This window comes from Myxine glutinosa, chromosome 1 (genome assembly GCF_964187855.1).
Source record: "Myxine glutinosa chromosome 1, kmMyxGlut1.1, whole genome shotgun sequence".
Taxonomy (NCBI): domain Eukaryota; kingdom Metazoa; phylum Chordata; class Myxini; order Myxiniformes; family Myxinidae; genus Myxine; species Myxine glutinosa.
Window position 1 is genome coordinate 252628451 of NC_136261.1, and position 24395 is coordinate 252652845.

A 24395-nucleotide genomic window follows, 5' to 3' on the forward strand; every position below is an offset into this window, starting at 1 on the left:
GTATAATACAATTTCTAGAGTGTTGAAAGTTCCCAATAGCACAGTGAACTCCATCATTAGGAAATGTAAAGAATATTGAACTACCCAAACTCTTCCTAGAACTGGCTGTCCGACCAAACTGAGCAACCCGGCAAAAAGGACCTGGGTCAGGTCGGTGACCTGACCACTCTGAACAATGACCTGTCTGGTGAATGAATGAGGTGAATGAATCACTCTGGTGAATGAACACAATGACCACTCTGACAGAACAACATAGTTAATTGGCTGATATGGGAGAACCTGCTGGAAGAACAACAGTCTCTGCAGCACTTCACAAGTCGAGGCTTTATGGGAGAGTAGCCAGATGGAAGCCACTCCTGAGAAAAAGGCACATGACAGCATACCTGAAGTTTGTAAAACGCTGCTGGAAAGACTGAGAGCATGAGGCAAAATATTCTGTTGTGTGATGAGACGAAAATTTGAATTTTGGCCTAAATGCAAAGCACTACGTCTGGTTTATACCGAGCACAGCTCATCACCAATGTAACACCATACCTACTGTGAAGCATGATGGTGGCAGCATAATGCTATGGGGATGCTTTTCAGCGGCATGGACTGGAGACTTGTAAGGATAGAGGGACCAATAAATGGAGGCCAAACACAGGCAAATGTTTGAGGAGAACCTGCTTCAGAGTGCAAAATACCTTAGACTGTGGCGCAGATTTTCATTCCAAAAGGACAATGACCACAAGCATACAGCCAAAGCAACACTGGAATGGCTTCAGAAAAAGAACGTAAAAGTCCTTGATTGGTTCAACCAAAGCCCAGACTTGAATCCCATAGAGAATCTGTGGAAAGACTTGAAGATTGCTGTTCACCAACGCTCCTCATCCAACTTGACAGAGCTTCAGCAAATCTGCAAGGAAGAATGGGAGAAACTCCCCAAATCCAAATATGCAAAGCTGATATAGACATACCCAAGAAGACTCAAGCTGTAAACGCAGCCAAAGGTACTTCTACTAAGTATTGACTGAGGAGGTCGAATACTGATGTGAATTAGGTATTCCTGTATTTCTTTATAAATTATTTTGTAAGAATTGCTAAAAAAAAATTCCACTTATTACAGGACAGATCACTGACAATGAAATCTCAATTGAATCCATTTTAAATTCAGGCTGTAACACAACAAAATGTGAAAAAGTCAAAGGGTGTGATACTTTCTGAAGGCACTGTAGATAAATGAGCTTGCATAAAGATAACTCACTTTTGATTTTCTCCAACAACAACTCCACGCCACTGCCCCACGGTGCATACAATCCCACCGTGACAGGTGTGATCACACGTTTCAGAGTTTTTGCCAGACATAGAGAATATATCTCATAATCCTGAACATCTGCAAGGCATTGCACTTTCATTAGCCTGATGGAACATGTCTTTGCTGCTCTTTACTGATTTCCATCAAACATCTTAAACATATTTTTCACTAAACATGCATAATGCGCATGAAAACGGGAGAGCTTTTGACCCTTTCCTTATCGGTCTCACACATTCTTCCTTTTCATCTTATACAGTCGTGGCTAAAAATATTGGCACCCTTGCACCATTTTCAAATAATGCACCATTTATTCCAGAAAATTGTTGAAATTAAAAAATATTTTAGTATCCACATATGTATTTCTTTGGTTTGCAGTGGAACAAAAAAAAAAATCAGACAAAATTACGAAATTTTTGCTTATTCCACAGAGAAATCCTAAAATGGCCCGGACAATATTGTCCTGTTCACCGGGATTAACACCCCTGGTGACGAATGGCCGACCGAGCTTTACACTCCGAGGCGTTCAGTCCAACTATGGCGGTGCTGTTTTATATGCGCGAGGGTGGAGGGCAGCAAGGCTCTTATTTGCATGGATTCCACTGGACAGTGGTTCTCAAACTTTCTTGGACTACCGCCCCCTTCTGCCCTCTTGGACCGGCCCAATGCCCCCCTTGTCCTATCGTTCGTGGTCGGACACCCAGAATTTATGTAGATAGGAAGCAAAAATAAAAGAAGCCAAATATTTTCTGAATAATATTTTACTTTATTTTACTTTACTTTTTATTTTATTTTGCACGACCTACAATGTTTCAGCAGAACAGGTCCAGGTGAGGCAAACTGGGAATCTGTTATCACAGGCCCAAATACCGTTAGTGTGAAGGGTGGGCCCATATCTCCACGAATCTTCTCAAGGTGATTGCAATAAATGAGCAGCTCTTCATCAGAAACAGCAGTTTCCTTTGCCAACCGGGGAAAGTGGTACATGCTCAGTCGAGATGGTTTCATTGCTTCATTGGGCAGCGTGATACCACACAACAAACACATCGGTAACTGTTTGTTCGTCGGAGATGGAATGAATCCATACTTGATGTATTCAATGGAATACTGACGACACTTTTTCTTTGAGGCCGACATCTTGAAGCCGACCGGACGTGAAGCTTTTTTGAATAACGAAATCAACACGCCAAAATGTCGAAAGACTAACACCAGCGCTAACACTGACTGTTCATACCTTGCCCAATGTCTGTGCTGGCCAGGCCAGGCTGTAAAGTTGAACCAGGCACGTTGAATAGTCCAGCACGAATAGAGTGTATTATATCCCGCATAAAAAGATTCTTGCAAGCCGATTGGTTGAAATGGCACTACGTGACCAAAATTAGTATTGTACTATTGGCTGCATTGGCGGCCAATAGTATTTCGCTGGTGTCATACACTATCATGTTTGTTGCGTGAGCATGTATGGACAAGAAAATACCTACACGACATCAGCGAATATGTGATCATAAAAACCATGCGGAGGGGGAAAGAATGTGGTCGTTGATTGGATGGCCAATTTGCCGAATGGCGCCGGGTAACCTGTTCAGACTGCAGGAAGCCCAATGAGCGCTCCAAATCGCCGCTGCTTCTCTAAATCGCCAGTGCCCCCCAAATCATTGCCAGCGCCCCCGTAACGCCCGTGGACTCTGGAGCGCCCCCCTGAAAGTTCCCAGCACCCACTGGGGGGCGGTAGGGACCACTTTGAGAACCTATACACTGGAGCATCCTAGAACCACGATTTTTTTTTTTAAATACAGAATCGAGGCTCATGTAAGAGCGAACACATTGAACATGAAAAGATGCACAGACACATAAGACATACAATGAAGGGTGTGGGAGACAAGAGTAGGAGGGAGGGAAGTACACAAGCACAACAACAGAAGAGAACAGGGACGTCAGTAGATCTCTGGTAGGGGGAGGGCTGGGGGGAGGAGGGAGGAGTACACGGTATAAAGCAAATGAACACTTCGAGGAATTTCAGGAAAGAAGTTGGGGATTTAAAGAGGTGGATTTGGGGTGTTGTAACGGGGGAAGAAAAGATCAAGGTTTTGGATGGGTGAAGATAAGAGACGGTGGTGAACAGCTGTTTTAAAGACCTGGAGGGAGGAGAGGGATTGAAGAGAGTGTGGGAGTTTGTTCCAGAGGTGGGAGAAAAGAGGAATGAAGGAGTGAAGGTGAGCAGAGAGTCTTGATTTTGGCAGTTTCACCAGAAGAGGGTTGCTGGCAGATCTTGTGCGTCCTGCAGGAATATTTGGGGGACCGAGCACAGACAGAGCAGGGGGAGCAAGGCCGGAGAGGAGTCGGTGGAAGACAGAAAGAACACCTACCTGCCTGCAGTGAGAGAGAGAAAGGCCCTTAGAATCAGCTTCATCGCGGGAGATTCCAATGATTCTGAATGCTTTGGTTTCAACTGCGTGAGGCCGAGCTGGGTGTGAGGCAGGAGCACCAGCCCAGAGGGGAGAGCAGTATTCCATTGAGATGCGGATTAAAGCTTTGTATGTGGTGAGGAGCTCAGAAGTGCCCAGAAATGACTTTGCATGACGGAGGATGCCCAGTCAGTGACTGGCTTTGGAGGCCAGCTTGGAAGTGTGGTTTCCCAGGAAAGATCATGGCAAATATTAAAACCCAAAAACTTGAGTGACAGAACTTCTTCAAGAAGATTGTTAAGAAAGTAGACGGGAGGGTTGTCCAGACGGTCTTTTCGGAGAGACAAAGTAAGAGTGTGAGATTTGTCAGGATTGAAAGACATGTTCCACTTGATTGACCAGTTTGTGTTATTGTCCAGGTCTGCAGAGAGTGAAGAGGCTGCTGCCTGCCGATCTGAGGGTTGAGATATGGAGCGGCAGAGTATGGAGTCATCAGCAAAGAGATAGAGTGGATTTTCCAGAGAGTCGGAGAGATCATTAATGAAGACCACAAGGTAATAAAACTAGACCGGCACGGAATGAAAATGCAACAAATAAAGGGTTTAACAAAAATAAATGCCAGGGACAAGAAATGAACTGCAACCAAAAATTCCTATTTGGGGCGCCCCACCACAGACTCATAAAACAGCACAAGGGGATAAAGAAATGAAAGTAATAAACGGTGTGTGTGGTGTGTTTGCCTGCACTCCGCGGTCTCCCCATGTGGTCCCCAACCCCGCCGGCTACCGCACGGGTCCCTGGTCCGTGCGTGGGAAAACAGGCCTTGGCGCGCAGCTGCGTTCACCCGAGCCGCCGAATGTGAAGCGATCAGGCCCTTGCTCCTTTCTCGTCGTTCGCTCATAAAAGCAACGAGGTGAGACAGGAGAAGGATGCGTCCACCCAGAGTGTCCCAGCCACAAAGCAAGAGCGTCAAAGTCCATGAGCTGTGTCCGCCTGCCACGAATGTCGAAAAGCAAGAGAGTAACAATAAAATGCAACCGTTCGCTATGGATGTCGGGACCAAGAGAGGGAAATGGCGGTCCTCAGCCTTTTTGTTCCCCGGTCTCGAACGTCATATGATGACGTCCACGCACACTCCAATCAAAGAGTCCATCTAAGCAGTACATCACCCTTGCCCAATCATCACCTCTCGGGGCGGGGCCCCACGGCCCTGCTTGATTGGGGTTGCGATGACTCGACTGTGGCATCAGTGGTACTTGAATGTCCTGGTTCCGGTTACTTTATTTAGTGCTATTAATTTATGTGTGGAGTGCATGGCTGGTGTGGTGTGTGTCATAAGGAACAAAGGGAAAAAAACACGGAGGCAATTTACAGTCAGGGAATTACCCTTATACCCTACCTAATTAACATAGCTCCACCCCTCGCCATGGAGACAATTATACAACCTTACCGGACACACGGAGCTGACTTAAGGTACAGGTTTCTTGTTATTCATGACAGTCAGAGCACATTTCCGATACAATCCAATCTGGCCTAAGGTATTCCATTGCCTACCTCCCACAAACATAACAATATTATTGGCACCTCTTAGAAGTTGTTAGAAATAATTAGATTTCAAACAGGTGATTCTCCTTTACGTTGGAATTGAACTCACCTGTGGTGAGTTGCAGGTGCCTGCAATATAAAAATCACTCATTCAATCAGTTTGAATAGGGAAAAGGAGTCAATCTGCTGTTTTGTGTCACTGTGTGTACTGCAATGAGCATGGAGAAAAGAAAGAAAACCAGAGAATTGTCTGAGGAGGTCAGACTCAAGATTGTAGCCAAGCATGGACAATCTCAAAGCTACAAGTCCATCTCTAGAGACATTGATGTTCCTGTGTCCACCATACACAATATTATCAGGAAGTTTAAGGCCCATGCCACTGTAGCCAACCTCCCTGGACATGGCCGCAAGAGAAAACTTGATCGAAGATTGCAGCGAAGGATTGTTCGAATGGTGGAGAAAGCACCTCGATCAACTGCTAAACAGATTCAGGCTGACCTTCAGACACAAGGTACGACAGTTTCAACCTGCACCATCTGTCGCCAACTCAATGAACGGGGGTTCTATGGAGGACCCCACTGCTGAGAGAGATATAAGAAAGCCCGACTGGAGTTTGCCAAAACACACCAGAACAAGCCAAAATCCTTCTGGGAGAATGTCCTGTGGACAGATGAGACCAAATTAGAGCTTCTCGGTAAAGCAACTCATCTCTATGTTTACAGAAAACAAAATGAAGCCTTCAGAGAAAAGAACACTTTCCCTACAGTCAAACGTGGAGGAGGTTCGGTGATGTTTTGGGGTTGATCTGCTGCCTCTGGCACTGGGTGCCTTGAATATGTGGATGGCATCTTGAAATCAGGAGATTACGAAGGTATTTTAGAGCACAATGTTCAACCCAGTGTCAGAAAGCTGGGTCTCCATGGAAGGTCATGGGTCTTGCAGCAGGACAAACACTTCAAAAAGCACCGCGGAATGGTTGAGACAAAACGCTGGACTGTTCTGAAGTGGCGAGCAATGAGTCCAGATCTAAATCCCATGGAACACCTGTGGGGAGATCTGAAAACAGCAGTTGGGAGAAGGCACCCTTCAAATCTGGGAGAACTGGAGCAGTTTGCACAAGAAGAGTGGGCCAAAGTGCTAGTAGAGAGGAGTAGGAAGCTCATTCATGGCTCTAGGAAGAGCTTGACCGTAGTTATTTTCTCCAAAGGCTGTGCTACCAAATATTAAGTCTAGGGTGTCAATAATTTTGTCAATGTCATTTCTTTTTATTTTCTGATTTAAAAGGATATATTAAGTTCTGAATCAAAAACAAAGGTTCTGTAATATTAACAGTGAAATAAAGAATTGTGGAGACCAAATACATTTGTCAATTTCAATTTATTTTTAGAGAAAATTGTGCGTTATTTGAAAAAGTGCAAGTGTGTCAATATTTTTGGCCACGACTGTAGCCTCCCTTTCACCTTTGTCATTTCTCACACCTCCTTCTCAACCACCTGACCCAAACTTTCTCCAATCATCTCCTCTTTTCTTTTCCTTTTTGTTTGTTTCACTTTTCACATTTTGTCCCCACACACCACCCCTTCCCACAACTTTTCAAATGCAATATGTATGGTCCTGTTATAAAAACAAAAACTCGGTATTGTCTGATTTAGAATGCTTCAAAAACAACTTTCAATCTTATACTTACAATGATAGCCGGTAGCCACGGCTTATTGCACTGTACAGTGTTACCAAAGCCCAGCTGTTTAATCACATAATTCAAACTTTGCTATGTGTGTTCAGTGGAGTGGACAACTCCACTAGCGTTCGAAAAACTATACACCAATTAAAAGAAGTATGCGTTCGAATGAAAAAGTAACAAAATCTTACCGTAGGTTTCTAACGACGCCATTGTTCCAAACGAGTCGGGATTGATCGAGGTTTCTGAAAAAAAAATTGTGGGAAACTTAGAACATTAGAAAGAACCACACATATACAGGCTTACATTTAATAATACAAACGTACATTTTAAAAATATAAACATTGTTAAAGCAGTGCAATTACATTGATATGTACCAGGTATTTACCTTTAAAAGACCTCAATCCACCCTCCTTGCTGTAAGTGAGTTCCACTTACACACCCTTGCGGTTTATTGAACTCAGAGCAACATTGTTTGCTCAATAATTGCCAAAGGTTAAATTCCAGGTAAGGCTCAAAAAAAACTTAGCAAATTTTTCGATCTCGTCGGCTCGATTATTGTTTTTGTTCACTTTTTTCTGTTTTGACAAGTTTTGAATCCACTGTTAAACTTGTGTGTAATACATATAATTTTGTGAATCAAATTATTTAATCAGTACATCCACAAAAGAGTACAGTGAACCAACAGGCCATTCACACCCTCAACACATCCAGTGCTTGTTGATAAGAAAGGACTGTTTACCCCACAGGGAAAGTTCAGTGTACTTGACACTCAGCCAATGGTAGTTGATGTAAACTTGGTTCTTGCATTCATCCACAATTTATTGTTACGAAAGTCACCAAGGGGTTAATAAAGAGAGAAATGTGGAGAGGAAAGTGAGTTGTTTCTAATGCGCCGAGATAGCTGAATGGTGTATTCATGTTAACGAGTAGAAGCCTATGGTAAAAAAAATACCACGGAATAAAAAAAGGGAAGCCTTTCATTCATGCGCTTTTTCACAAAAAAAAATTCATGCGCTGGTTGAAAGAGCTCAAACAATTGGACGTTCAATAAGGAATGTCTTGAGGTTTTGTAAGCACCTGGTGCTTAAAGACAGGAAGAGAGTAAAATGAGTTCAACAACTTATGATTTATTCAAACCATATTAGCTTCGGTAAACTTACCATGGATTATATGAAGATAAACTTTTAAGCTTAGGGACGAAGTACAGTCTGTCCAGAAAGTCTTGTTCCAGTTTTAAAATTGTATGATAACCAAACCAAAAGAGATACAATGATGCGGTTGTTTGCATTTATCAAGTAACTCATGTCGTTTATTGTGTACTTCAGTGCACCTCAACATGGGCACCTTTAGTGACACATAGCACATTCAAGCAATAATCCACTTCAATCCACACGTTGGTCAACATATCCCACGTCACACTGCTGATGCAACTGGTTATCCTTGCATGAAGTGTTTCAGTGTCAGCAACAGAGGTTTGGAAAACGTTCCTTGGCATACCCACGCAAGAAGTCTACAGGTGTTTCACAGTCGGGGTGATTCATCAATATGTGTCGTCCATCGGATGGACGTTGAACTGGGTGTTCCATTTGCCGTCATTAGTTGGCAGACGTCAAAGATCCCATGATGTTCTTTGGAAAGAGTAGTGGAGCTTAGCTCTGTTGCTGAGCCTGCTGGGGGAGCTCTTTCATACTGTACGTTCTCCCTCTCCCCCACACCCCCAAAAATTATTATTGGCTCTGCCAGTGCCTGTGGGGCGCTAATATTGACTGTTTGGCTCCACGCGCCACAAACCCTAACTACGCCACTGAGTGGAGGTGAGCAGTTATCCTGGATTTAGGTAGTTTCACCAGAAGGGGGTTGTTGGTAGATCGTGGGTGCCCTGCAAAAACCTGGAGATATATGGGGGTAGAAAGGGACAAAGCATGGAAAGAGCAGACGGTTTAAAGTCAAAAAGGAGGCAGTGGAAGACAGAGAGATCACCCACCTGTCTGTAATGGTGAAGTGATGGCCCATGGACCCAGCTTCAGTGAGGAGGAATCCAATAATCTTTAAAGTCTTGGTTTCCATGGCGTCAAACTGAGCAAGCATTGCTCAGCTTGACGCCGTGGAAATTGTTAACAAATAGATGATTTTTAGATGAACTTTTACAGCAAATAGATGATCAGCAAAAAGAGGATTTCCCAGAGAGTCAGAGAGATCATTGATGAAGATAAGGAACAGGACTGGGTTCAGAACACTGCCTGGGGATGCTCCAGCCTTAACAGGGAGAGATGAAAGGATTCCATTGAATGCCACACATTGGCTACGAGAATAGAGGAAGTCAGTCAGCCATGTGTGGAGTTGGCCTTGGATGCCATAGAGAGAAGGTTTGGAGAGTAAGGTGGGATGCCAGATTGTATCAAAAGCACGAGATATGTCCAGAAAGATGTCCCTTTACCCATGTCTGACAATGAGGGCCTCCATACATTGTTGGGTGAGTAGAAGTATCATGTCCAAGGTGGAGTGAACTGGTCTGAAACCAATTTGGTGATCTGAGATCAAGTGGTTGGAAAAAAGGAAGGATTTCATATCAACTGCAATGAATGAATGAATGAATGAATGATCGTTTTAAGGCCATTTTCCCCGCTAGAGTGGGGGTTAGCCTTGCGGGCCCCATGACAATCATGGCTCCCTGTTTGAGGCAATGTTTTTATGGCCGGATGCCCTTCCTGACGCCAACCCTTGGTCGCCTCTTACGACGTGCAGGGATAAGGTGTACCTATTCTAAATCGGGGTACACACCATGATCATTCATCCCAGCAAGCTGGTACTCAATTTGCCGACCTCGGAAGGATGACAGGCCGAGTCAACCCCCCTGGCGTTAATTCAACGATCGACCGGGATTCGAACCCAGGATGCTAGGTATCCCAAGCCGGCACCCTAACCGCTAAGTCAACACCAGGTCAATGATAGATTAAATGACCCTGCTGATGATTGGAAATAAGGTGATAGGTCTGTACTTAAGGGAATCAGTTTTTTGCACCTTAAGGGAATCAGGGTGTGAAAGAGCAGTCAGGCAAGTTTTAGGAGACATGAGATGATGCAATGAGGTCCAGTTGCAGAGTCAGCATCAACAGTTGAAAGAACCTTCACCTACTCAGGTTCAAATGACCGTTGCCCAGGAACAGTTGGGTATGACAGGGAAGGGTGGGTACCGAGAGTGAGGGGTTGGAGACACAATATTTTTTAAAGCAAACACAGAATTAAGGCAATTGGCCTTCTCAAGAGCAGAGTTGGTTGTGGTGCCATTTGAAATGATGAAAGGGATGGAGGGGGAACATACACCAGAGACAGCCTTAACAAGGCATCACCAAGTTGTAGGAGGGAGATAAGTTCGAAAGTTCATTCTTGAGGTTGGACAAATGTTGTTTTCTGGCTCTTCTGGGAGTGGACACACACTTTTTGAGGAATTTTGAATGCACTCACATTGCCTTCGGTCAGATTAGCCTTTTAAGAAGAGAAGACAAGTTGTTTCAGAGCAACTGTGTCACCACAGGATTCAGTGTACCGTGGGCAGGAAGAATGGTAGGGTAATTGAAGACGAGAAGGGATGAATCTGCACATGAGAGCGAAAGAGAAAGAGAAAGAGAGAGAGAGAAGGTTTTGTGGAAGAATTCCCAGGCTGAGTTAACATCAGCCACATGGATGATTCGTGAGACCAATCATGCAGAGAGATGGCTAATTGCAGTCCCTGCCCTTCTGCCTGAATGAACTGCCAGACTCGACGGCATTGAGGCTGTTCTGCTGTTCTCTGAGAATAGGCAACGAAATGTTGACTTTCCTAAGCATATGATCAGATGAACTAATTGGAGCAGAGGAAGAGAAGATTGCATTTGGAGGAAAGTTAGTCATCAACAAGTCCAGAAGGGAGGATTGCCATTTGGAGAAATCCGGGTTGGAAAGTTCACAGATTGAGTCAGGCCCATGTCCTAAGTCCTTTGCTGAAGTGCAACGGTTGGTGAAAGAGGAACCACCACGCAGCCAATTTACCAGGTGATAATTGAAATTTCCACATATGAGGAAGAGAGAGTTGGGATGAGTGGTTGAATGTTCGGCCATGTTGTCCGAGAGAAAGATGTGGATGGAGTCGTTACAGCTGAAGATACTCAGCATACTTTCTTGAGAACAGCTGAAGTGATATAATTCAAACTTGGTACAGGTATGTATAATGATGTAAGTATTAACTGATTGGATTTTGGGGTTAATGGTCAAAATCAAAGTCTGTAATAGGTCTATAACTTGAGAATGGCTGAAGTGATCCAATTCAAATTTGGTACGGGTATGTAAAATGATGTAAAGATTAACTGATTAGATTTTGGGGTCAAGAGGTCAAAGTCAAAGTCTGTAATAGGTCTATAACTTGAGAACAGCTGAAGTGATATAATTCAAACTTGGTACAGGTATGTATAATGATGTAAGTATTAACTGATTGGATTTTGGGGTTAATGGTCAAAATCAAAGTCTGTAATAGGTCTATAACTTGAGAATGGCTGAAGTGATCCAATTCAAATTTGGTACGGGTATGTAAAATGATGTAAAGATTAACTGATTAGATTTTGGGGTCAAGAGGTCAAAGTCAAAGTCTGTAATAGGTCTATAACTTGAGAACAGCTGAAGTGATCTAATTCAAACTTGGTACAGATATGTATAATGATGTAAGTATTAACTGATTGGATTTTGGGGTCAGGAGGTCAAAGGTGAAAGTCTGTAATAGGTCTATAACTTGAGAATGGCTGAAGTGATCCAATTCAAATTTGGTACGGGTGTGTAAAATGATGTAAAGATTAACTGTTTAGATTTTGGGGGCAAAGTTCAAAGGTCAAATGTCAAAGTCCTAATAGGTCTATAACTTGAGAACGGCTGGTGATCTAATTCAAACTTGGCACAGATATGTATAATGATGTAAAGATTAACTGATTAGACTTTGGGGTCAGGAGGTCAAAGGTCAGAGGTAATGTCAGGTAAAAATGTGATAGTTTTGGAACAGATGAAGGGATTTAAATTAAAACTTGGTACAGGTATGTATAATGATGTAAACATGAACTGATTAAGTTTTAAGGTCAAGAGGTCAAAGATCAGAGATCATGTCAGGTAAAAATGCAATAACTTGAGAACAGCTGAATGGATTTAAATCAAACTTGGTTCAAGTATTATAATGATGTAATAATGTGGGCGGAGGCATATCGGTCAACGTCGTGACGTCGAAGAGTGTCGTTCTAGTTTTCTGTTTGTTTGTTTTGATTTTTCAAAGCGGGGAGAGGAAATAGGATAATGTTGAGTATGTTTAAGCAAGATACCCGGGAAGAAGGAAGCAAAGCAAGGAGAAGTAAAGAGACAAATCATTTTCACACTTTCTATCTGAGGAGAGGTCATGCCAGGCCTTCAACAATACGAAACGAAACAAAACAAACAGAAAAAAAAATTAACGAATTTACATGAAACATTGCATTCATCCATTTCGTTTCATCATACCTGCTCACCTGCTCCTCGTCCTGCCTCCATTTTGTTGTGCATACTCGCCTGCTCCTTGTCCTGCCTCTGTTTTTTTGTGCCTGCTCCTCTTCCTACATCCGTTTCATCGTTCATTGTCCATTCACCAGTGTCTTTACTGGTCAGAAGATTATTAGATAGGGAAATGTAGGGTAAACATTGCTGTTCAGTACAAGAAGAGGGTGATGGCCAGCTATGAGCAGGTTAGTGAAGAAGCGGAAGGTTTGGAGAAGGAGTGGAAGAAGTACGGAGAGGCATTTAGGGGATTTGCAGAAGTGTTGTGTGGAAGGACATCAGGAAAGGGTGCATCGTCGAGGGATAGAAACCAGGTATGATGGGCAGAGGAAGTTGCGAAGGCAGTTGATGAAAATGAGGATTGGAAGAGGATAGAGAAGATCAAGGATAGATGGAGGCAACTGGATGCAGGGTTGCTGCACCTGTATGGGCAGAAGTAAAAAACAACAAGGAGAGCTGTGGATAAGGTGAGGAATGATATGGAAGAGAAGGTTTACAACAAGTTGGAAGAGGATGGCGGGAGGAAGATGATCTATAAATTCTGTCTGTGGTGGTGCACGGAGGTTAAGAAAGCATTGCCACCGGATATAGTATTCAGATACAAAGAAGAACTGTGGTCACAACCTGTGATAAAATCCGGTTACGGACCGAATGGTAAACACAATGAATGCGCTATTAACATATTAATTCAACACTTCTCATCCATGTCAGTCTCCGTCACAGTTACGAGGTATATCAGAATGTGCCAATTCATCACACTGTCACAGATTGTTTAACCCCAATATGAGACCATTCAAAAATTACATAACACTTTTTTTAGGGAGGTGAATACCGTGCGTGCTGATGGGCTTAATTCAATCTTAATAATCTTTATTTGACATATGATTAGATATTTGGGGTCCCTCATCGCGAGTAACACTCCACCGAAACAAAGCCAATGCAAATCTGACGCAACAAACCCAGGCAGTGTGTAATCAGCTTGCTTCATGGTCGTAACCTTTTTTTTTTTTTTTTTTTAAGGGGGCAAAAAACTCGACAATAAACAAAATAATGAAAAATGACTCATAGAGCGACAATTGGCAAAAGAGAACAAAGTAGAATGTCACTCAGGAGAGCATCCTTTTGACCTCAAATAGAATTGGTGGTTGACGTTAGTAAGCCGATATGAAAATCCTATTCAAATTTCAAGTCAATCAGATGAAAATTGGGGGTTTTAGGAATTTGAAAAGGTTGTTGACCTTTGGCCATGTTGATATTTTGACCTTCAATGACCTCAAAATAGTTGGTGCTGGAATTCAATTAGGTGATATGAAAATACTATTCAAATTTCAAATCAATCGGATGAAAATTGAGGATTTTAGAAATTTGAAAAGGTTGTTAACCTTTTGGCCTATGTTGATCTCAAAAATAGTTGGTGGTTGAATTCAGTTAGCTTATGTGTAAATCCTATTCACATTTCAAGTCAATTGGATGAAAATTGAGGATTTTTGAAATTTGAAAAGGTTGTTGACATTTGGCCTATGTTGGTTGACCTTTTAGTCTATGTGATCTCAAAATAGATGGTGGTTGAATTAAGTTAGCTGATATGCAAATCCAATTAAACTTTCAAGTCAATTGGATGAAAATTGTGGATTTTAGAAAATTGAAAAATTATGGTTGACCTTTTGCCTTTGTGGACCTTGTGACCTATGTTGACCTCAAAAATAGTTGGTGGTTGAATTCAGTTGGCCGATCTGAAAATGCTATTCAAATTTCAAGTCAATTGCATGAAAATTGAGGTTTTAGGAATCTGAAACGGTTGTTGACCTTTTGGCCTATATGTTGACCTTTTGGCCTATGCTCATCTCAAAAATAGTGGCTGGCTGAATTTAGTTAGCTGATATGTATATCCTATTCAAATTTCAAGTCAATCGGATGGAAATTGAGGATTTCAGACATTTATAAAAAAAGTGGTTGACCTTTGGCCTATGCTGACCTTTTGACCTCAAAAATAAATAGCATTCTGTCAAACCACCAACTCTACCGTTTGGTGAAGTTTCGTGAAGATCAGTTTAAAATTGTGACCTGTGGGCAAGTATAAGTGAATGGACAAACAAACACACAAATGGGAGTGATCAATATACTTGTCCCCAAATTTTTTTTTGCCAAGTAATAACGAATCAAAAACAAAAGGTCAAATAACAATAAATCAAAACAGGAAAACAAAGCCATAATCAAATCCATGTCAATAACAACAAATCAAAACATCAACAAACCAATAATCAGAAACAAAAAACCAAGAAAGGAGAATCAGAAACAAATCAAGGAGGAATCAAAGCCAGATAACAAAGCAAGTAAACAACAAAACCCTTCATTTGCCAACCCTCTATTGAGAGGTGTGCCATGACCTCCGCTGCCCCTGTAAGGGGGGGGGGGGGGGGGAGGGAGTAAAAGTCAGGAGTGTGGAGCTTCTCTGAAGGGAGCGAAAGTGAGAATGGGAAGGAACAGAGGGCGATGTCTAGGGGAATCCCCCCTCCCCACAGTCCGACTTGTCTCTTCCCGTGATTACCCCAGCCCTGGATTGGCCGTCCAATGACCGGAGGGCTCTATGCCCCACAGGTTTCTTCTCTATTGTTCCATGATGATAAATTCCCTGTGGGGCCTTGCCCAAGGACGGCTGTCTTTTACACTGCCAGCCCCTTCACTGGCACTTGTTCATTGTCCATTCGCCAGTGTCTATACTTGCAGCCTCGGAGGAGGAGCCATCACATCCAGTCCTCGGCAGCAAGGTCTTTTGAATAGAGGTTGTTCCCTGTGACCCCATCACCGGAGCAACCACCCTTTCCACAGTGTTCTCCCATCCCACCTCAGTCGGCCCGGATTTCGACGTAACCACATCCTTTGCTGCCGGGGGCGAGGGGACTGCGGTCTCCTCTTCCCCCTCCTCCTTCCTCTCTATCACCTATGTGGTGGGTCCAAGAGAGTGGGGAAACAACACTAGGAATGAGGGGGGAAAGGGAGGAAGGGAGGTGGTAGCAGGGAGGCCCGGGGCTCCCACCTGCCTGGAGACCGTGGCCCCCAGACAGGAGGAAGGCCGGGGAAAAGCAGGAAGGGAGAGGAGAGATGAATGGAAACACAAGACTAACAAGGACAAGAAAGAAAAATAACATGCAGACAAGACAGGGAAATGAAAAATCACACAAGACAAACACAACCGGGCACACTGGAAAGCAAATGTTCGCGATCCCCAAGAAACGCTTACCATCAAGACTCCCAAGCATGTACCCGAGACAAACAGGCCTGATGTCTTTGGCCCACCAGAAAACCAAGATTGTGTGTTGTTCTTGGTAATTTTTGGACTTAAAGGGGAGGATGTCATGTTTGGACGTACAACATTCCCCGTGTTCAAACGGGTCTCTTTTCGTTTCCAGGAGTTTTGTTAGAGTGCAGATGGCGTGGACGTGAAACGGGCCTGTATCCTGAGAGTTAATAAGTGTACGACAATCGATCATTGTCTGTCGAGTTACATTACAGCGGCCATATTTCTTTGGATGGGTGCCATTGTGGGTGGAGTCAAGCGACTATTGTGGGTGGAGTCAAGCAACTATTGTGGGTGCAGTCCGGCAGCTGTCGATCAATGGGTACACATTTCAAGAATCGATCCCCAACAGGAACCACAACAACAACAGCAACGATTATGCGGAGCTCTTGTAGACCTGCTGATACATTGCAGGTAAAAAGAAAAGATAGCCTTGCTAATTGAGATGTCAGTATCCAAGGATTTTGGCCCAAACGAAGCAGAAGTCTAATATAAATGAACGAGGTGTGTGTCATGTTTTTTGTCATGTCATGTCATGCGTGTGTGTGTCATTCAGGTGTGTGTGGCATGCCATTGTGTGTGTGTTTGTGTCATGTTTTTGTGTTCCACAGGAGCTTTCTGATGTGGAGTGTGATACACCGAAATGATCGTCATGATCTCCTCAGTTGATGAGGATAATTATCGACAAATATTCCGGAATAGTTCCCATGTTTCAAACACATGCTTTACGGATTCGTCACTTCCGTTGTTGTGGTTTTCATCCACTGTAAACATTTTTTATTCCATGTACTATTATTGTTGTCGTTTAAGGGAAATAGAGATTACTATTTTCAAAAGGTAAAAAAGTTAATGTTTTAATTGAAACCGGAACCGGACGACGACGAAGAGGAAGAGGAGGAAGAGAAGGCGGAGCGAGTGAGTCGGACAAGAAGCCTAGCTGCTTCGAGGTCTGGAGCGAACGTTGGCGAATGAGAGTCACGAGTGAACTTTGGGTTTCCCAGGAAAGGGATTCCAGCGACAGAGTTGTTATCGCTGTGACAGAGAAACCTGCGTGACAGGTTTTGCGGTTGATTCCGACGAGAATCATCGGAGTGCCGTTACGCCACGAGAATGGGCCGTCGGCCAATTTTTACCTCGCGCAGGATTTGCGCTTCGCTCAAGGCTTTTCACTTCGCTTCAACCATTTTCACCGCATTCAGACATTAACCTGGGGTGTGGGTGTAATGTGGCTTTTGAGTGGGAAATCTGCGGTTTGCCGATTGGGAGCCGTGGAACGTCCATACATGAGGGAGTGATTTCCCAGTCGCCTGGAGGGCACCTTTGTGCAGCTTTGGCAGCGTGACTGTGACTGTCAACCCAACGGGATTCTGGTCTCGATACGACATTGTACGGACGATCACTGGAGTGGATCGACTTTGGCTTGAAGCCGGAATCAACTTTGGCTTGAAGCCGGGAAAGAGACATTGGGAATGTTCTTCTTTTCGCTCACTTGGAGCACAGTGAGTTATATTGTACGAACCTGATGGTACCATCATAGGAAATATATATTGGTTGTACAATTGATTACTATTGTTGTTGTACTGTTATTCTTGTGTGATCTTAATACAATACTTGTTGGTTGGTAACAATTGGTGTGGTTTCACCATTGGTCATTGACACACATAATAACACATCTTTCTGCCGTGACTCCTCTCGGGGCTCGGAGGTACACCGTGACCGGGGTTTGGGGAGGAGCACGTAACACATGTTAAGGTGTATATGTTGGAACCCATCTGTGGATCGGTCCCATCGGCCGATGGGTCTGACCCGTTTGGCGACCCATCTGTGGATGCACGAGAAATGACAATGCAGACCCATCGGCCGATGGGTCTGCGCCATCTGCAGATGTGTTGTTCACCTTGAAGGAATGTGTATGCATCAATGGTGGATGAGTTAACCTAACCCTAACCCTAACAACCCTAACCCTAACAACTAACCCTAACAACTAACCCTAACCCTAACCCTAACCTAACCCTAACAACCCTAACAACCCTAACCCTAACAACTAACCCTAACCCTAACCCTAACCCTAACCCTAACCATAATTGAAGATTGAATAAAAAAAGATTGAATAATAATGATTGAAGAGCACCATTCTGTCAACACATTCCTTCAAGGTGAACAACACATCCGCAGATGGCGCAGACCCATCGGCCGATGGGTCTGCATTGTCATTTCTCGTGCATCCACAGATGGGTCGCCAAATGGGTCAGACCCATCGGCCGATGGGACCGATCCACAGATGCGTTCCAACATATATATAGAGTTGTATAGAGCAGTGTAACAGGTCCTTCCATGGCATGGCATTCTAATTACAAAATAAACAAGAAAGAGCAATCAGAGATTGCAGACCCTTGCCAGGACGTGTTTTCAGTGGTTTTTAAGGCTTTTGTGTTAAAACAAATATGGTGGCCAAACCACGTGACAGATGACGTCATCATTATATATTTTTCTCCACCAATTTATCCCTTGATGATGCTCAACAAATTTCATCTTGATCGGATGAAGTTTTGTACTTGTCGAATTATGACGTCATAATGGAGGCACCTATGACATCATCATTAACATATTCTATTCCACATGGAGAGTTCTTCACAATGAGCCATGCCTCAATTTTTTCTGTGCAGTACATTCGGATATAGAGGTGCAAAGTTTTTCGGTTTTTCCAAGATGGCGGCCATAACACATGACCTATGACATCATAGTTATCAATAAAACCATTATACAGATGGAGTTGCGCCTATGGTGAAAATTTCCTGTCAATCAGACCAACAGTTGCAGAGAAAATCATATTTATTCTGTGTGGACAAACAAACAAACAAACAAACAGACAGACAAACAAACAAACAAACGGACTCAAATGCAATACCCTCTCTTGAGGCGAGGGTAACAAACAAAAAGAATAACATTGTAACAAAGCATATCTTATCTATAACCCTATTTGTGAACGTCTGTTTGTTTGGTTGTGCCTCATGGACAGCCAAAGAAAGTGACTTAGAGAGGGAATATGGGGTCCATGGGGGGGTAACTTTTCACCACAAAAAACATGGCCACATCAGATTTAGAATAGGGGCGTACCCATGGGGCGTGGCTTCCTCTGACTATAAAATGCCCACAACACACACGTGACTGACTATTTATTTTCCAGGCAACGCTGGGTAACTCTGCAAGTATAAATTAATCAAAGGGAGGCACAAAGCACCCCTCCCTTTATATAAGGGATTGTTTCTCTGCATGCAACTTTAACATGGGGACTGAAAATTCCTTTCTCGGCTTCGACTGGTATATATAGAGTCACGTGAAAAAGTAAGTACACCCCATGTAAAGTTTTGACTTTTTCAGCATATTTCAACATACAGCTATTTGATCTTCATCTATCTATAATGCCAGTAATCTCTGTGTGTCTGTCTGTGTGTTTGTCTGTGACCGCTGTTTCTCGACAACCACGGGTCCGATATACTTGAAACTTGCCAGGTATATTGCTGGGGACCCGAGGATGTGCCTTTTCAAGGTTTGAAATTAATCGGACAAGTACCTACCGAGCTATGTCCAAAAAACGCTTCAACCAATCAGAGAGCAGCGAGCTATCACGTGTGCCGAACCGTTAATGCAATGCAAGCGTTAATGCGTTAATGCAAGGCTTTTCTTTTTTCCCCTCTTCTCTTTCTACTTTTCCTTGCGATTAAATTGCAAACAGCCAAAATACGTTGGCGCTAATTGAATAATTGGCCATTAACACTAAAATAATCGTAACTGCGATATGCCAACTTCCGGACAGTGCAGCCTTCCATGTTGTTGTTGTTTGCAGCAGCTGTTTGCAGCAAGGCAAGGCTTTTCTTTTTTCCCCTCTTCTCTTTCTACTTTTCCTTGCGATTAAATTGCAAAAAGCCAAAATACGTTGGCGATAATTGAATAATTGGGCATTATGTTTTACAACTAATAAAAACGAATTTGCGATTCATTCGCTTTCCTGCGCGTTTGTGTACGCGATGGCGATTTCTTTACCAAACTCCGGAAGCCGTTCGCTTTGGACCGAACCATTGCATGTAAATAGAGGGGGGGGATTGTCACCACTCGCAAGCCGTTCGCTTTGGACCAAACCATTTCATGTAAATAGGGGGGGGGATATAATTTTAGATATATATATCGTACGGGCATGCCCTAGTTTCAACAATATTGATAGATAAAGGTGATATAATATAACAAATATCATGAAACATTTACATTTTGTAGTCCATTGTATAATTTAAAATCTATCTATAATTCCAGCAATCTCTGTGTGTCTGTGTGTCTGTGTGTCTGTGTGTCTGTGTGTCTGTGTGTCTGTGTGTCTGTGTGTCTGTGTGTCTGTGACCGCTGTTTCTCGACAACCACGGGTCCGATATACTTGAAACTTGCCAGGTATATTGCTGGGGACCCGAGGATGTGCCTTTTCAAGGTTTCATATTAATCGGACAATTACTTACCGAGCTATGTCCAAAAAACGCTTCAACCAATCAGAGAGCAGCGAGCTATCACGTGTGCCGAACGTGGCGATCAGACTCTGCCTCGGACGGCACATTTGACAGCGTATTCATTTATTTCACGTTGGAAAACTATGTTGCCGTTAAACTATGTTTTAAAACGAATTCAAACTGCGATTAAATTAAAACGATTCATCCTAACTGCGATTTGCGAACTTCCGGACAGTGACGACTTATCTTCCGGCAGCCAATCACAGAACGCTCTGTTGCGTAGGCGTGGCCGATGTGAGACGAGCGGAGCTGAGCGCGTTACGAGCTGACCGCCATTACGGTACGTAATTCGATTTCTTATGCGCATTATTTCTCCCAATTCAGTCAGAGCGAAGGGCGGAAGCGAAGAGCGTTGCTTTTTTTGTTTACGGGCGTACGGGCGGGGTAGAGCGTACGGGTAGCGTTTTTTTTTTTTTTTGGCCACGGAACGGGCACCCACGTACGGGCAATGCCCTAGTAATTTAAATAAACATAAATGCAAATTTCGCATGTGGAAAAAGTAAGTACACCCTTGGCTCTAATAGGTGGTATTGCCCCCTTTGGCAGAAACAACCTCAAGTAGGCGTTTCTTATAACTGTCTACCAGTCTCTGACATCGACTGGGAGAAATTTTTGTCCACTCCTCGATGCAGAATTCTTTCTGCTGTGCGATGTTTGAGGGGTTTCATGCATGCACAGCTCGTTTCAAATCCACCCACAACATCTCGATGGGATTTAGAACCTGGCTTTGACTTAGTCATTCCAGAACCATCCATTTCTTTCTTTTCAGCCATTCCTTGGTGGATTTACTGGTATGTTTAAGGTCATTGTCATGTTGAAAGGTCCACCTTCGGTTGAGCTTCAACTTTCCGACAGATGGCCTCACATTATCTCAAGCACCCTCTGGTACAATGAAGAATTCATAGTGGATTATATGATGGTGAGCTGCCCAGGCCCTGATGCACCAAAGCTGCCGCAAACCATAATATTTCCACCTCCATGCTTTACAGTTGGTATCAGGTTCTTGTGGTCAAATGCTGTCTTAGCTTTTCGCCAAACATGTCTTCTGGTACTGTGGCCAAATAGCTCTACATTTGACTCATCTGTCCAGAGCACATTGTTCCAGAAGTGCTGGTCTTTGCCTAGGTGTTCATTGGCAAACTTTACTCTTGCCCTGATGTTCTTTCTGGACAGCAAAGGTTTCCTCCTGGCGCACCTCCCATGTCGATCAAATTTGTGCAGCCTCTTTCTAATGGTAGACGTGCACTTTGACATCAACAGTGGCAAGAGCTACCTGTAGGTCCCGTGATGACATTCTGGGGTTCTTAGAGACTTCCTTCAGCATCTTGCGGTCTGCTCTCGGCTGAACTTCCTGGGCGACCTGGCCTGAACAAGTTGGCAGTTCTTTGGAATCTTCTCCACTTGTAGATGATCTTCCAGACAGTCGAATGATTGATTTCAAATTGTTTGGAGATCTTTTTAAGTCCCTTCCCAGACTCGTAGGCATCTATAACCTTCTTTCTGAAGGCCTCAGAGAGCTCTTTTGATCTAGGCATGGTGACGCCGCACACTTCAACAACAAAGAGCAAACCAAACGAAATGTCTGAGGTTTAAATAAGACAGGTTCCTCCAAGATCCTCTCTAACGATGTTCTAATCATTTGCACCTGAGCTGGTGCACCTGATTCTAATTTTAGGTATTTTAAGTAGTGATAAATGTTGGGGTGTACTTACTTTTTCCACATGCGAAATTTGCATTTATGTTTATTTAAATTATACAATGGACTACAAAATGTAAATGTTTCATGATATTTGTTATACTATATCACCTTTATCTATCAATATTGTTGAAATGAAGATAAATAGCTGTATGTAGAAATATGTTGAAAAAGTCAACTTTACATGGGGTGTACTTACTTTTTCACGTGACAACACAGCAACTTAGGTACAGTCATTATTCTCAGCTAAAATAAGCCTGTTTCTCAGTAACGATGCGCTCGCCGAGCCGAGCCAAGCTAGTGTATATATATATATATATATATATAAACACTTTATACCCCTTTAAAATAATTTAAAAACAATTCTAATGTGCTGGCTCAATGGCCTAAAGGAGAAAGCATCAGCACTCCCAAGCTAGGGATTGTGGGTTAAAATCCTGTCTGGGTTGAATATTTTTTTCCCCTTACTTTTTCAAGTCTTTTATATCATCTTGAATAAAGTCTTGACTGATGAACAAATGCATTTTGTTCGTATTTAAAATGTATCTTGTAAAAAATGCCAGGGGCATAGAAAAAGCCCCTTTATATGGTACGTGCCATGTGGCAAACTATAGAAAAGAAGATACATTCTTGGGTAAAATGCCAGGGGCATAGAAAATACCCATTATATAAGGGTATGTGCTATGTGGCAAAGTATAGAAAAGAAGGGACATTCAAAAAATCTCGTGTGCATGCTGTACTACCCTTGTGTTCTTAGGAGGAACCAAGTAATGCCCCTAGAAAAGTTGATATAAAAGGGCGCCAATTTTATTCACACCGCTGCATGAAGAAGTAAATGTATTTTATTTGCCAAATATCCCCAAAAAACCCTTATATAATGGGAATTTTCTATGCCCCTGGCATTTTACCCAAGAATACTAATAATATTAACAACAATAATAATATTGGTATTATTTGGCATGAATAATAATAATGAGCGTATAAATTCCCCTTCCCCCACCCTAACCCAAGCATATCTGGGTTTGGTGAAAGACAAACAAATGCTGAAGCAGTACAGCAGGTAGGTGTGCGACCAGGCCGTGAAGACCAATTAATATTTGGTCCAATGGACCAACTGGCCCACGAGTCAAGAAAATGACCAAATATCAAGATCAAAGAAGGAATTGAATTGGTGCAACGAAAATGATGAAGAAGAACCTCAGAGATCTTAAAAACCACCCCTGGGAACATTACCACAAACGAACTGCAGTTGGAGGCTGTACTGGGCCCAGTGAATATCCTGAAAAGAGCCCTTGAAACAAAACTTTGAACAACACAATTTGGTTCATGACTCCATGCATTACAATCCTTCACCGAAGCGGGATCCTGGGACTTCGAGTCCTGGGAGCACTCCGTTTCACCTTCTAAAACCCAAATTATGAAGATAAGGCCGAGAAAAATATATTTCCGGGTTCTGGTCAGCGCGCGCATCGATTTTGACCCTGCGCGTCAACAATGTTTTTTTTTCGAATTTGGTATCGACGTTCGCGCACGGTTCTCCCCTACAAAACTGCGTTTAGTTTGTCCAAATCCAACCAGCCGTTCCAAAGTTATGAGTAGTTTTGTGTGCCGTGACGTCATGAATCCAAAAGGGAAGTTGCATGTGACGTTATCGTCTTAGTCACGTGACCGCTTGGGTGGCAAAACATTGCTTCTGCCACCATGCGTAATGGCGGCAATTTGAAACTCGTCTCACATATAAATTTCCCCCTACACGACGGTAAAGTGAGGGGGGAGGGGGAAGGGGCAGGGGGGAAGGGGAAGGGGCAGGGGGGGAAGGGGAAGGGGGAGGGGGGGAGGGGGAAGGGGGAGGGGGGGAGGGGGAAGGGGAAGGGGGAGGGGGGGAGGGGGAAGGGGGAGGGGGGAGGGGGAAGGGGGAGGGGGGGAGGGGGAAGGGGGAGGGGAAGGGGGAGGGGGGGAGGGGGAAGGGGGAGGGGGGGAGGGGGAGGGGGAAGGGGGAGGGGGGAGGGGGGGAGGGGGAAGGGGGAGGGGGGGAGGGGGGAGGGGGAAGGGGGAGGGGGGAGGGGGGAGGGGGAAGGGGGAGGGGGGAGGGGGAGGGGAAGGGGAAGGGGGAGGGGGAAGGGGGAAGGGGGAGGGGGAGGGGGAAGGGGGAGGGGGGGAGGGGGAGGGGGAAGGGGGAGGGGGGAAGGGGGAGGGGGAGGGGGTGAGGTGGAGCAGAGGAGGAGAGGGGAGAAGAGGAGGAGAGGGGAGAAGAGGAGGGATGGGGGAAAAGGGAGGGGGAGGGGGAAAAGGGAGGGGGAGGGGGAAAAGGGAGGGGGAGGGGGAAAAGGGAGGGGGAGGGGGAAAAGGGAGGGGGAGGGGGAAAAGGGAGGGATGGGGGAA

General features: G+C 43.9%; 1 protein-coding gene across 2 annotated transcripts in view; it reads right to left on the bottom strand.

The window, feature by feature from the left end:
• Positions 1 to 24395, bottom strand: part of LOC137436355 (NTPase KAP family P-loop domain-containing protein 1-like) — a 73514-nt gene that overhangs the window by 19232 nt on the left and 29887 nt on the right. The window contains exons 2-4 of one of the 2 annotated variants that reach the window (XM_068130061.2): positions 12442 to 12888; positions 7111 to 7164; positions 1244 to 1372 (exon numbers count right to left, since the gene is read on the bottom strand). In XM_068130061.2, coding sequence (XP_067986162.1) covers positions 1244 to 1372; positions 7111 to 7164; positions 12442 to 12547 — 289 coding nt within the window. In that variant the 5' untranslated portion in view covers positions 12548 to 12888. Of the gene's footprint in view, positions 1 to 1243; positions 1373 to 7110; positions 7165 to 7307; positions 7656 to 12441; positions 12889 to 24395 lie in introns of those variants that run through there. The other variant, XM_068130070.2, reaches the window with a different exon arrangement.